Source organism: Delphinapterus leucas, chromosome 21 (assembly GCF_059928025.1).
Source record: "Delphinapterus leucas isolate spDelLeu-1000000601 "Yukka" chromosome 21, BTC_Dleu_Yukka2, whole genome shotgun sequence".
Lineage (NCBI taxonomy): Eukaryota > Metazoa > Chordata > Mammalia > Artiodactyla > Monodontidae > Delphinapterus > Delphinapterus leucas.
In genome coordinates, this window is record NC_143149.1 from 17,232,172 (window position 1) to 17,245,515 (window position 13,344).

Consider the following 13,344-nt stretch of genomic DNA (forward strand, 5'->3'; position numbering starts at 1 on the left):
GTAGGGAACAATTAGTTTGTCTATTTAGTGATAAACCAATTATTTATTTTACTGTATCTAGCCTAACAACCCCATGGTCAATTCTTTTCTCTCCTTTATCTCCCACATGAAAGCAATCAAGTATGGTGAGCTCTCATCCCACAGTGTTTCTCCCCTTCCTTCATCTCCTCTTTTCTCTCTCTACCGATGCCAACCTTGTTCAAGCCCTGGATAACTGTCTCCTGGATTATTTTAATAACTTCTTAACCAGTCTTGAGGCTTGCACTCTCTCCTCTGTAATCCATCCCAATCACTGCATCCCAAAGCATTCCACTCTACTGATTACCTTCAGTGGTTCTCCATTGTCTACAGCCAGTTTTCCCAGTATGGTAGCCACTAGCCTTATGAAGCTATTGAGCATTTGAAGTGTAGCTAGGCTGAACTGAGATGTGCGGTAAGTGTAGAATACACACAGATTTCAAAGACGATATGAAAAAAGGATGTGAAATATCTCATTAATAACTTTTCTGTTGACTGTATGTTGAAATGATAATTTGGACATACTGGGTTAAATAAAATATATTGTCAGGTTAATTTAATCTTTAAAAAATGTGGCTACTTGGAAATTAAAATTACATACAGGGCTCACATTATATTTCTCTTGGATGACTCTGGTGTGTAACTTGGAGTATAAGACTCTGTAATCTGGCACCAGCTGCCCCTTTTCACCTTCCCCTCACTGCCGCTATGCTCCAGCTGTATAATCAGGAAGGTAAAGGAGAAGCAAGAGGGGTTTAATATTTGTTGAATATTTACTAAGTACCAGACGTTCTTACTTAATAAAATCCTCTCCAAAATGCAAGTTGGAGTTCACAAATAAGAAAATTGAAGGCTTCCCTGGTGGCGCAGTGGTTGAGAGTCTGCCTGCCGATGCAGGGGACACGGGTTCGTGCCCCGGTCTGGGAAGATCCCACATGCCGCGGAGTGGCTGGGCCCGTGAGCCATGGCCGCTGAGCCTGCGTGTCCGGAGCCTGTGCTCTGCAACGGGAGGGGCCACAACAGTGAGGGGCCCGCGTACCGCAAAAAGAAAAAAAGAAAAAAAAGTTACTTTCCTTCCATACGACTTGGCCCCTAAACACAAACCAAGCATTTTATCAGGTGATCAACTGGAGAAAGATTAGGTCCAACACTAGAGAAAATATTTCACTGGGTCGGGCACACTGAGAGATGCTTCAGTCCACTGCAGGGCAGACTCTTAATGAGTTTCATGGATTCTTGTATCGCATGTGAATTTCATCTCACACCCAGTTTAGATCCTAATGCCCATGTAACTGTGACTCCGTTGAATTTCTTAAAATTCAGCTCAAAAACACCCTCTTTTATGAAGACTTTCCTGGTCCTTCTAGCTCTATGTTTTATCTACTCTCTGTATTCTAGGAGCACTTATATTTCTCTGTCACTCTCTACCTAGTAGGTAACCATTTCTAAGTTGTTTTTACTTTTTAAGACAGTCAGCTCACTGAGAGCTGGATCTGTTTCTGGTGCTTTCTTAGGAAACCACCCCAGGTGCTATGGCAGTGCCTTATACATAATAGATACGCAGGGTGTATCTCAATGAACAAATGGATCAATAAAGAGGATGGGGGCTTCCCTGGTTGTGCAGTGGTTGAGAGTCTGCCTGCCGATGCAGAGGACACGGGTTCATGTCCCGGTCCGGAAAGATCCCACATGCCGCGGAGTGGCTGGGCCCGTGAGCCATGACCGCTGAGCCTGCACGTCTGGAGCCTGTGCTCCGCAGCGGGAGAGGCCACAGCAGTGAGAGGCCCACGTACTGCAAAAAAAAAAAAAAACAAAAAAAAACAATAAAGAGGACGGAATCCCAGATGTAAGATGAACATATAAAGTCTTTATGTAAATGTTCTTTGCTCTTTTCTAGCTCTTTATAATCAATCAGCAAATATTTACTGATTGCCTAATGTGTACAGGGCACTGCTAAAAAGCAGTTGGGAAGGAAAGATATAACCAAGGGAAAAGTTAAGCAATTTTTTCAAAATTTTTACTTAACCCTTTGGTTCTCTCATACCCATTATAGAAGTGATTGATGTATAGATATGTAGATAGGTAGATATAGATTGTAGATCTATACTGATCTATATATACATATATATCTCATTATTGCTGATTTTTCCTAAACCATTTCAGAGCATTAAAATATAGGTAAAAATCGTTGATTATAGGGAATCCTAGAACTGTCACTTATCCTTTTGTTGCAAGTCTATTTAATAACTACAACCTGGGCTTCCCTGGTGGCACAGTGGTTGAGAGTCCGCCTGCCGATGCAGGGGACACGGGTTCGTGCCCCGGTCCGGGGAGATCCCACATGCCACGGAGCGGCTGGGCCCGTGAGCCATGGCCGCTGAGCCTGCACGTCCGGAGCCTGTGCTCCACAACAGGAGAGGCCACAACAGTGAGAGGCCCGCGTACCGCAAAAACAGAAACAAAAACAAAAAAACTACAACTTTACCACTTTAGCGGTAGACATCATTCATTACAGAGCAGAAGTTCTAATGCATGTCTCATGAATCTGGAAACCAATACCACACTTTCTATTTCTCAGAGGACACACTCTTGTTAGTTTTAGTTCTGATTCTTGGTTTATCCTTGAATAGTTGTACCGTGTTCTGTGCAGGCAGACCAAGTGCCAGACAGTGTTGATGGTAGTGATCCCAATTTCCCAATGAAAGTTTCTGGGTACCTCAACCCAACATCTGACCAGTTATTCAGTGTGCCTCCAATTCTGTTTTTGCTAGTGGAATCTAACCTAAAGTAGCACCTGAACAAAGATGAATTTTGAATGACACTAGCAGTCTATAAATAAAAATGTCTCAGACCGAAAAATTGGACACGATTCATCATGTGGTAGTGGGGATGGAGGAGGTCAGAGAGAGCATACATCTGAGCCATCCGACGTGGCTCTTTCCTGCAAAATCCCCTGTGCTTTTGACACTCTCCCAAGCTAGCAAATTGAGGCTCAGTGATGGGATGACAGCCGGAGACTAAGTGCCTGTGTCCCAGGGACTCCTAATTAAATTATGGTGAGTCCATTTTTTTCTTGGAGCACTTCATATATTTAATGTATGAGTATAAAAGCATTTTTCCCAACCAGATTCCCACCTCCCTCTTTTTTTTTTTTTCCTTCGCATTGTGTGGAACTCTGCATGTTACAATACAAAGAAAATTAAATAAACTTGTTATCTGGACCATAAAGAGTTTATCATCTAAGACAGAAACACTGATACAGGAGCAGCTAAACAAAAAGAAACAGGCAGTCAGTATCTAAGTGACAAATGCATTTTGTCATCTACAAAGAAAGGGTAAAGGTCTTAAAGGGCAAGCTACCAGGAGAGTCAGGTAGAAAGTAACACTGAGTATGTGCCTATTATGATATGGGCACTGTGGTCGGCATTTCACATAGGATCATATTTAAAGCCCTTGGTTTTTCCATTGTCCTGTACTGCTTCCCCTCAGATGAGGTCATCTGCCTTGAGTTATTGGGCCTGGATGTCTTAGTTCTACCTAGGTCTCAAGCTTCTTGAAGCAGGAGCCATGTCTTAATTTTTTTTCCATATTTTCCCCAGCATCTGGAATGGTACTTGGTAAGTTGGTACTGAGTACTAAATTGCCAACCAATTCAGAAGGATAAATGTCCTGTCTAGGTGTGTGGGGGAAGGGAGTAGTATCTATGATTGACAGTTAGTATTCCCTGAAGGCTTATAGAATGGGTCAGGTACAGAAGACCAAGCCTTCCAGCTTGTGGAGGTGGGACATGCATGGCAAGCATGACTTGGACAGAAGAGGAGTAGGGTGCCTAAACAGGAGCTGGGTGATTGAGGTTCATGGAAGTTTATTTTTTATGCACTCAATGGAAGACTCTTGTCGAGCAAGGGCATTTATTTGTACCCAGAATATGGGCTAAAAATCTACCAGTCCTCTGCAAAATTGTGTGGAGGGAGGCTTCCCATAGTTCAGGAGTGGGGTTGGCGAGGATGAGGGCTAGGGTGGAGGCATCACTAATAGAAAAAGTGCAGTGGATTCAAGACACCTTAGGAGGGAAGAACTGACCGACTGTGGCACAACCCATCAGACAAGGAAGAGTCCAAAACGATCCCATGGTTTTCCTGTTGCTGCCACTGGGATTGACAGAGGTTGGAAGACATCGATGGCTTCTGGGCACTGAGGAAGGCTGAGTGCAGTGAAGCTGGGGGCAGTGTCCCCATGCGTGCAGTCGGCCCTTGGTACCTGTGGGGACTGATTCCAGGACGCCCCCCGCCCCAACAGCAGGTACCAGCATCCGTGGATGCTCAAGGCCCTCATATAAAGTGACGGAGTACGGTTGGTCCTCCACGCCTGCATCCCAGGTTCCACATCAGGGATTCAACCAACCTTGGATTTCAACTCTACTGAAATTGCTTGTCCACAAAGTCCCTTTAATAAGCAAAAAGACTGCCTTGTAGATACTTGTGATAGGATGTAAAAGTTCACAGAATCACTCCTGGAAACTTTACACCAACTTAAGTTTTCAATTTTCCATATTTAAGGATTTCTGTAAATTTGAAAAGTGATTTAACTTCTTGCCAGCTTTTCCTTCTATTAAGGATTTAGCTCTTAGAAAAGAGTGAATTTTAAGCAATGTCACCGAATGTGTTACAGGACTGCTTGCGTGTATCTAGCAAAACAGTCTTCTGGGTCTCTTGTCACTCGAGTGATAAAACTTGCTGATACTTAACTTGAACTAGAGTTCAAAGGCTTAAAGGCTTTGAATCACACAGGCTTAAATTTGAGATTAAGAGAAGTATATAGTATATATATTTTTATTCGCTTTTTTTGCCAATTTTGTCTGGGCTGGTTTTCCTCAAACTTTAATTTTTACATTAGAAAACTCATTGCTTGTTCACTTAAAAAAAATGGACTTACTGATTTGTGATTTCAGAACAACCTAATACTACGTTTTAAAAATCAAGCATTTAGAATATCATTAGGGCCAAAATGTACTCATTGAGAAAGTGTTCCTTAAATTCCAGTCACTGTTAAATGTCCAGGACAGTGCTAGTGTATCGTTAACTTCCCTAGCTCTTTCGTGAGAGACTTACAAAGTAAAAGGGGAAAACCATAACATATATCTGATCTCCAACTCTCAATTCAGCAGCTCACACTTCTTAAAATGCCAGGGAACCACGTTGTAAGCATTTAAATGAATTTTTCCGGAAAACATCATTCATTTTATAATGTCATGTTAAATTCTCCGTCACAACACACACTTTCACCGTTCCTCACCTCGTCCATAACTCACTTAGCACACAGGTTTTGGAGAATAAATTTCCTTTTTCTATTAGCAAGTATGCTCATCTAATGACCCCTAATTAGAGAGGGGAATAAAAAGGTTCACAAGTCTAAAAATAACTCCATTATCCACGCGGAGGCGGCCGGTTTTTCTTTCCCCTGTACCGGCTGATATTTGAAAGTAAGTGGCAATCGATCAGTCTAAGCGCTGGCTCTCGTTTTTCATAAATGAAGGGCTGTGGCTTTAAGCAGTCGCAGGCAGCCTGTGCCAAAGGCAGAAGCTGCAGCCTCAGCTCCTGTGAGGAGAGAGGCGTCCCAGGCACACGCTAACCTGCAGGATGCGAAGTAAGGCCAACCGAAGACCAATGGCGCTCCTCCTGGTGGAGCTTTGAGTGTAGACCGACCGGACTGGTGGGTGGCTTGGCCACCTGCGCGGGGCCGGGAGGGGGGACTTGGAGAGACAGAAGCTGGAAAATGGGCTGCTCCCGTAGCAAATTGTGCCACTATTCTCCATGTGCAGCAACGAGGGTAATTAGTATTTGTTTATAGTGCTTTTCTGGAAGAATGCCAGGGGCGAAGGCAGAGGTGGTCTGGCGTGAGGGGGAAACGCTTTGAGTGACAAGCAACTCTCGCCTGCAAAGGCCGGTCTCATGATCTCCGTCCGCAATGCTGCGACCCAGCTGCGGTGGGAGCTCTGTCTGGGGCGATCCCGGGGAGGGCATTTCCAGAGAGCTTTGAATTCTGCCTTTTCCTTCCTTACACGCTGGTGGGAGGGAAACTGCCTTGTAAGAAACTGTATCTAATTGCTGTGTTTGTACAAGCATGTGTGTCTGTGCGCTTGCGGATGAGTTGCTGGTAACTTAGAAATGGTTCTCCTTGGCAAGATTGATAATTGCTTTTTTGATTCTGAAACAGCTGCCTGGTTTTCTTTGATTCATTTCTCTAACATCTCCTCAGAATGATCGCTGATCCAACATATTATCATCCTTAGAAAATAACGCATAGCTGAGTAAAATTAATTTCATTTTGTTTGTAAAGGATTATTTTTTTCGCCGTGGCTTTATAAGAGACTATTGCGTCTTCCTTTTAGAAGTAAAGGATTGGCCTCCTAAGGAAACTTTTCTATTTGCAAATACAGGATAAAGTTCATATAAGTGCATGTGTTTAGAACATTAAACGTTTATCTTAGACTGATTAGACCTTTATTGCCCTTGGAGGAGGAGAATGCATTACGTCTTAAGTATGCCTTAGCTGAAAGGTTCTGGGATCAGCAGTGAAGCATGGCTCAAAGTAAATATTTTTAAACGGGCCATTCAGTGCCTCAAATGAATGTTTCACGAGGACCTGAGAAAATACAGATTTTTGAAATGTGCATTTCCTTAACAACTAAGGGACATCTGTGTTTTTTAACAACACAAACTGTTAGCCTAAATGATTCATATCTTGGCTTCTCAGTTCTGAGTCTCATTTTCCTGGTGATAACAAATGTGTGCTTTACTGAAAGGGACCCTCTTGAAAACATGAGTAACTTGATGTGTGTTTTCCACAGCGGGAGGAAGCATTGAAACAACACAAAACCCTATCTCAAGAACTTGTTAACCTCCGGGGAGAGCTAGGTAAGAGCTTTTTTTTTTTTTTTTTTTCCTTCTTCCAGTTTTTCGGGTGGAGGGGAAAATTGTCTCAGTTGGTTTTCCTGTCTGCGTGGTGTCTGCCGTGTCAGCCCCTCACTCCAGCATCTGTGCAAACACTGACCATCGACGTTTCTGTTGAATCTTGGCAGTTTGACCTCAAGTTCATGGAATTCTGGGCACTGATCTGACTAAGCCTAGCAGAGTTTCTGATGACCAAAACATTTCTTTTCCTGGAGAGAGGGACGGAATGCTTTTTGTAAGTGTGTGGATTACAGTTAGATAATTCCGTCAGGTTTTTTTCTTTCTGGAACCATCTTTCACATGAAAGAGTGGTGAGGAAATTCCCTCTCCAGTAGCAGCAATGATATTGCACTTCCTTGGGTGCTCTGTGACTAGTGGGTATAGCATTAGAAGGCGTACTCTGTGCTAATCTTCCAGCTGGACTGGCAGTGAGAAGGACCCAGCTCCACAGGAAGCCAGGTGTCTCTCCTGCCTGTGGCACTCACCCCCCAGGGCTGCTGTTTCCAGGCCGAACTCTCTTCTAGTTCTTGTCTTTCCTGGAAGAGCCCTGGGTTCGTGCAGCCTGCGTGTTAGAGCGAGCGGACTGCCTCGGGAGCCCCATGCGCTGTAGGCACCACGGCCCTAGACAGTCAGCTTCCTGCTGTAGCTTCAGCCAGGTCTGGAGCAGTTCATTGAAAGGCTGCCTTCCTTGCCCTTTGCGGTTTTCTGTGTGTGCTGAAAGCGTGTGTAGGTACGTGTATAAATAATGGAAAGGCCACAGCCAGAGTTGAAAATTATGTTCGTCTAGTTCCAGGAGAAACTGCTCGTTTTTCTTTGGACAACACCAGAGTTGAAATACTGTCAATATAATTTGCTGGACTTGAACCCTCTTAAGTGCCCCTCCCCTACCATGCCCGGGCAAAGATCAAGTAGCCATGAACGTGGGGCGAAGACTTCCGTCTATATTCCTCTTCTCTCTTCACCCCCCAATGCAGGGCAATGCCAGACTCCTGACTCGCCCAAATACCTCGTCCTGGGCATCATTTTCTCCTGATCTTAGGAAGGACTCTTTTGGGAAGAGTAATTGTGAGACAGATGGAACTTCAGGACCCCAAAGACTTGAGAGTTCTAGGAAAACAGTTCAAGGAAACCACAGATAAGAAACAGCCTGGCTCCCAGGGACGTTTAAGGCTCTCTGCCAGGTTACTGAACGTGACTGGTGTCCTTTTGATTACCCGGATGACCAACTTAACTTGCTTTTGTCTGCGCCTTAAGTAATGTAATGGATATAGGGTTAGCAGATCAGGAGAGAGGTCTTTTTGTGTGTGTTTCAGGGTTCGCTCTAACCCGGTAGAGGTGGAGAGGAGCCTCGCTGGGGGTTCACGTTTCAGCCTCCCCCAAAGACGAGGCAGATGCGCCAAGGGAACACTGTTCTCATTCAGTCAGTTTGAATGGGGGAATCCTCTTTCCACCTTTCAGTGGATAGCGCGATTCAGTGACCTCAATGGGACCCAGGGACTCATTACCTCCCGTTAGTTACTTAGCCCGACAGGAAATAGCTGTAGCCATTTGCACCCACTCTCACCTTCCCTGTGATAAGGAGCCGGTGCCCCGGTGTGGCTTTACTGCTGCTCTCGGAGTGTCAGGATGCAGTGTTTGGCCCATCCATATCATCCGGTCACCCAAGGCTACTCTCTCAGGAAGTGTGGCATTACTGCTGGTGAATCAGATTGAATTGTTCACGTAACAGCGTAGAGCATTTGGGGGAAGATTTTTGGTTCCATGAGGGGAAGGGAGAGAAGCCTTCTTCTGATGGAACAGTCCAGGAAGAATGTTCTCAAAGCTGCCGGTTTGATTGATTGAGCTGCAATAGGAATAAGTTCACCCCACAAAGTTTACAGCTCAGTTTTAAAATGTGAGGCAGTGGTACAAAGCTGTTAGACTGTGTGGTCATACTGTCCAGGTTCAGATCTTTGGTAGCTGGGTGACCTCGGGCAGGGGAGACAGAGCACGCGCCTCCTGTCCCAACTTCATTCTTTGTAAAATGGCGGTAGTGTCTGCCTCAAGGGTGGCCACGAGAATTACACGAGGCAACTGTTGCAAAGCGCCTACCACCAAGTATTAACTGCTGTCAAATAGTAGTTGTTCAGATGCATGCAGTTGACAGATGTGTAGTAACTGCATTTGCTATTTTGCGAGGGCAGAGACTCTGGTGCAGAAAGGAATAGTAATTCGACTAAATATTATTAGAAATGCCTTAGGACAGGTTAATTTTGCTCTTCACGTACAAATGGAAAGGTGAGATGTGATGGATCCCTTCCTGATATGTTAGAGGCACTTGGGGCGTGGAGTCCACCGTCCGGGTTTTTGTCCATCCACTCCTGGTTAGAAGTTACCTGACTTCTTTGAGCACAGTTTCCTCACTGGTGATAGGAAGTTAATATGCATTTTGCTGGATTGTTTTGGAGTTTGAATAAGATGGTAGTACATGTGAAGTGACTGGCATAGTGACTGGTCCATCACAGGCAACTCAAGAAAAGAGAGCCGCCACCATCAATGCCATCAAAGTACCCACCTTTCCCCTCTGACATAATGGGGCATCGTTGGTGTCGCTTTCCCATTGAGTAGTTTTTCTTTACCTCCTCTATGAAAATTGAGGCAAGGTTCCCAAACTGCTAAGAACTGCAAAGAATAAAGGACAACTCATAAGCTCAGGGGCACTGAAACCCAAGTAAAGTCTGCACTTTTGATCTTCAGACCTCACTGTCTCTGATGATCTCCTCCCCTGACTGACTTGCCCACTGTGGTCTCACTTGTTTCCTGACAGGTGCTCCCTGCTCCCAGGTTAACCCAGCTTATTACCTCCAGCACAGCCTGTGCGTATCTGCATCTGAGCCATGCCTGCTTTGTGGAACAACATAACATTTGCTTCTGCTAAAAAACTCTTTGAAAACCCCCTCGCAGTCTCCTCAGAACCAAAGCGTGAGGCTCCCTTTGCTCCAGAGAGCCCTTGATATTTTGCATTTGTGTATATAGTATATCTTGTGTTTTCCTATTGTCTTCAGACAGTAAACTCTTTTTTGCGGGGGGGGGGGGTCTTTGTTGCTGCGCACAGGCCTTCGCTAATTGTGACGAGCGGGGGCTACTCTTCGTTGCGGTGCGCGGGCTTCTCATTGCGGTGGCTTCTCTGGTTGTGGAGCACGGGCTCTAGGCACACAGGCTTCAGTAGCTGTGGCACGTGGGCTCAGTAGTTGTGGCTCACAGGCTCTAGAGTGCAGGCTCAGTAGTTGTGGCTCACGGGCTTAGTTGCTCCGCGGCATGTGGGATCTTCCCGGACCAGGGCTCAAACCCGTGTCCCCTGCATTGGCAGGCGGATTCTTAACCACTGCACCACCAGAGAAGTCCCCAGACAGTAAACTCTTTAATTGCAGAGATCCATTCCTGCTTCCTATGAAAAAATATATATGTGCTTTCCATTTTCATGGGTAATTGATAAATATTTATGGGCATTTTAGGTTTTAAAGTTTCTTTTCTCTCTTTTTTTTGGCTGCGCCACGTGGCTTGTGGGATCTTAGTTCCCCCACCAGGAATCGAACCTGGGCCCCTGGCAGTGAAAGCATGGGGTCCTAACCACTGGACCGCCAGGGAATTCCCTAAAGTTTCTTTTTATTTAAGAACAATGTGTGAAAATTAACGAAAATTGTGGAGTGAGGGGTAAATAACCCATAGCTCCATATTTTGGCATATTCCTTTGTTTATATGAATATATACCACTTTGCAGTCTTTTATTATTATTATTATTATTAAGGTATAATTTACATGCAGCGGGATGCTTATTGTTGCATCAGTTTGACAAACATACACACTCATGTAACCTACACCTTTAGGTTATGTTTCCAGTAGACCCTCTTCCCCTAGAAGCAAACACTGACCTTATTTTTATCACTCGAGGTTAGTTTTGTCCATTCTGCAATAGAGTTTCATGTAAATGGAAACACACAATAAATTCTCTTTGTGTCTGGCTTCTTTTACACCTCATGTTTTTGAGATCCTTCCATGTTATCGTAGATACTCTGATGTTTAAACTTATGTCGAGCACTTTCCCATTTTGCCTCTTGGTCTTCATACGCTCGTGGTTAATGATCACGGTAATGCCTTTTGAGTGGATGTAGCATAATTTCACTTACCCCTTCAATAAGGTCATCGTAAGGCTTTCATCGTCGGCTGTTTTTCTTACCCATTCCCATGGTTTCAACTACAACCTGTAGGGTGATGACTCACAGATTTATTTTTCTAGTCCCCTCCTTCCCCAAGCTGTAAATACTTTCTTCCCAGTGAAGAGCTGCCTCTAGATGAGCCAGTCCAGTGTAGTCAGACCTTCCTGACTCCCCAGCCCCTTGCTTCCGGAATACTCTGCAGTGTCTCCTCATTCAGACCTATGCCTCAGAGTCTGTTCATCACCTTCTGCGCTGGATTATTATTCACTTACCACCCAGGCTGCCAACTAAGGTCATAACCCTCTTCCTCCATCCTCCACATGATACCAGGCTGTGTTCTAAAGGTCGCCCAGATCCATCTTTCTTCAGCATTCTGGCTGCTTCTGTCCTAATTTAAGTCCTGTGATTTCTCACCTGCAGTATATCCCAGTGGTCACCTTGCCCCCAGGCCTGCTTCTCTCTTCTCCAAGTGCTACCAGGACTATACTTGTAATAAATCTCATGTGTGTCCTCTATTGGACATCTTTAACAAGCATAAGTGACTCCATTTTGGCTTTGGGAAGAAGTCCAAGCATACTAAAGTCACCGTGTATGATGTGTCTGTAACCTTCCGGTGTAGCTTCATGGTGTCTGACCCTCGTTCTCCTCTCTGCACACCTCCTTTTCCCTCCCAAGGTCCCAGGCAGAGAGGCTGATTCATGCCTCGTTTGTGCCTCCTCTCTGTTTGAAAGGCTCTCTCCTCTTCCCACTATCTTTCTATTTTTGCCTCTCAAACTCCTCCTTCTTCTCATTGCTTATTTTTAAAGTCTTAGCTAAAAATACCTTGTCTTCAATTCAGTTTCACCCAAATCCTTCAGACAAGTGAACTGCACCTTCTACTATACCCTTCAAGTACCTTGCTCCTCTAGGTGTTTGTTTATAGACCTCTTTTCACAGTGCAGAGCTGTGAGCACTTCAAGGGCTAGGCCAGTACGTCCTTCATCTTTGTAGCTCTGCCAGCTAGTACCTTGGGCCTGGCAGTTAGCACTTCTGATGCTTAGCACTTCAGAGAATGAATGAATGATTTTACTGCTGAGGATGGTAGCTAGGGAAAGTTGGTTTTATCCTTATAATATGCTTATACTTGATGGTTTCTGTACACAGATATTTTCCTATAAACCGTTAAAACTAAGTAATAAAGTAAGATGAGCTACAGTTCTCTTGAAGACATTTTCCATTATGCCTGATAATCCCAGTTAATCAGGTCATTTTGAAAATGTCAGCCCTCAAAATAAATTACAGTTCAATTTAATGTTCTACATAATCCACAGCAAACATTTTACCTCTGAGATATGGAATAAATGTGTCATTCTGATCTTATGGTCATGTTGGTGTAATGGAGCGCCATAATTATGATCTTTTAGGGTTCCTACTGTATTTTTGTATTGATCTTAATCATTGGAATCACATTTTTTCATCTAAATTAATGAAGAAAAAGGTAGTTTGTATTTCACAATTATTTTCTAGACGTCAGAATTAATAGCTAACTCACATCTTTTTATACATTTGTCCTGATTGTTCCTATGTCATGATACAAATGAGATTTTAACCCTTTATTCACTAAAAATTCCTGGAATTCCCATAATAATGGTTCAGAAGACTAGTCGATTTTGCCCTCTGTATGTAAGGATGATGGGTATGGCAGCAACATTTATTGAGTGCTTACTTTTTCCTAACATCAGTGTTCATCTCTAAGTCTACTGGTTTGCATTGTATAGGAAGGGAGGGAGGGACGGAGGGAAGAATTGAGGCTTAAACGTTATGTAACTTTCTTAAGGTCAATAGGCCAGAAAAGCAAAGCACCTGGATAAAAACTAGGATGGCTAGACCACCAAACTCCCGTTAATTACAGAGAAAGAAACCATGGTGAAACTGTTGGAAAGATGGGGAAATCATTTGATATAAACACTGGTTTGCATTGATAACTACTTTTGGGATCTTTTTGTTCAAGTCAAGAAGTATTAGATTAAAATATCTTGTTATTATGTACTAGGAAAAAGTGACTTGGCTCTGCCTAAAGCAGTGTACACCTTGTCTGATCAACACTTGACTGTGTCTGTGAACTAACCTCCCTTAACACCTTTATGGAATGTGTTAATTCTTTCACTAGTTTTGTGTACAGTTATGGTTTAACAAGG

General features: G+C 44.0%; 1 protein-coding gene across 4 annotated transcripts in view; it reads left to right on the plus strand.

Moving 5' to 3' along the window:
• MTUS1 (microtubule associated scaffold protein 1) overlaps positions 1-13,344 on the plus strand; it is a 105,304-nt gene that overhangs the window by 72,779 nt on the left and 19,181 nt on the right. For all 4 annotated transcript variants that reach the window (XM_022571074.2, XM_022571072.2, XM_022571076.2 and 1 more), the window contains one exon: positions 6,869-6,935. In XM_022571074.2, coding sequence (XP_022426782.2) covers positions 6,869-6,935 — 67 coding nt within the window. The remainder of the gene's footprint in view (positions 1-6,868; positions 6,936-13,344) is intronic.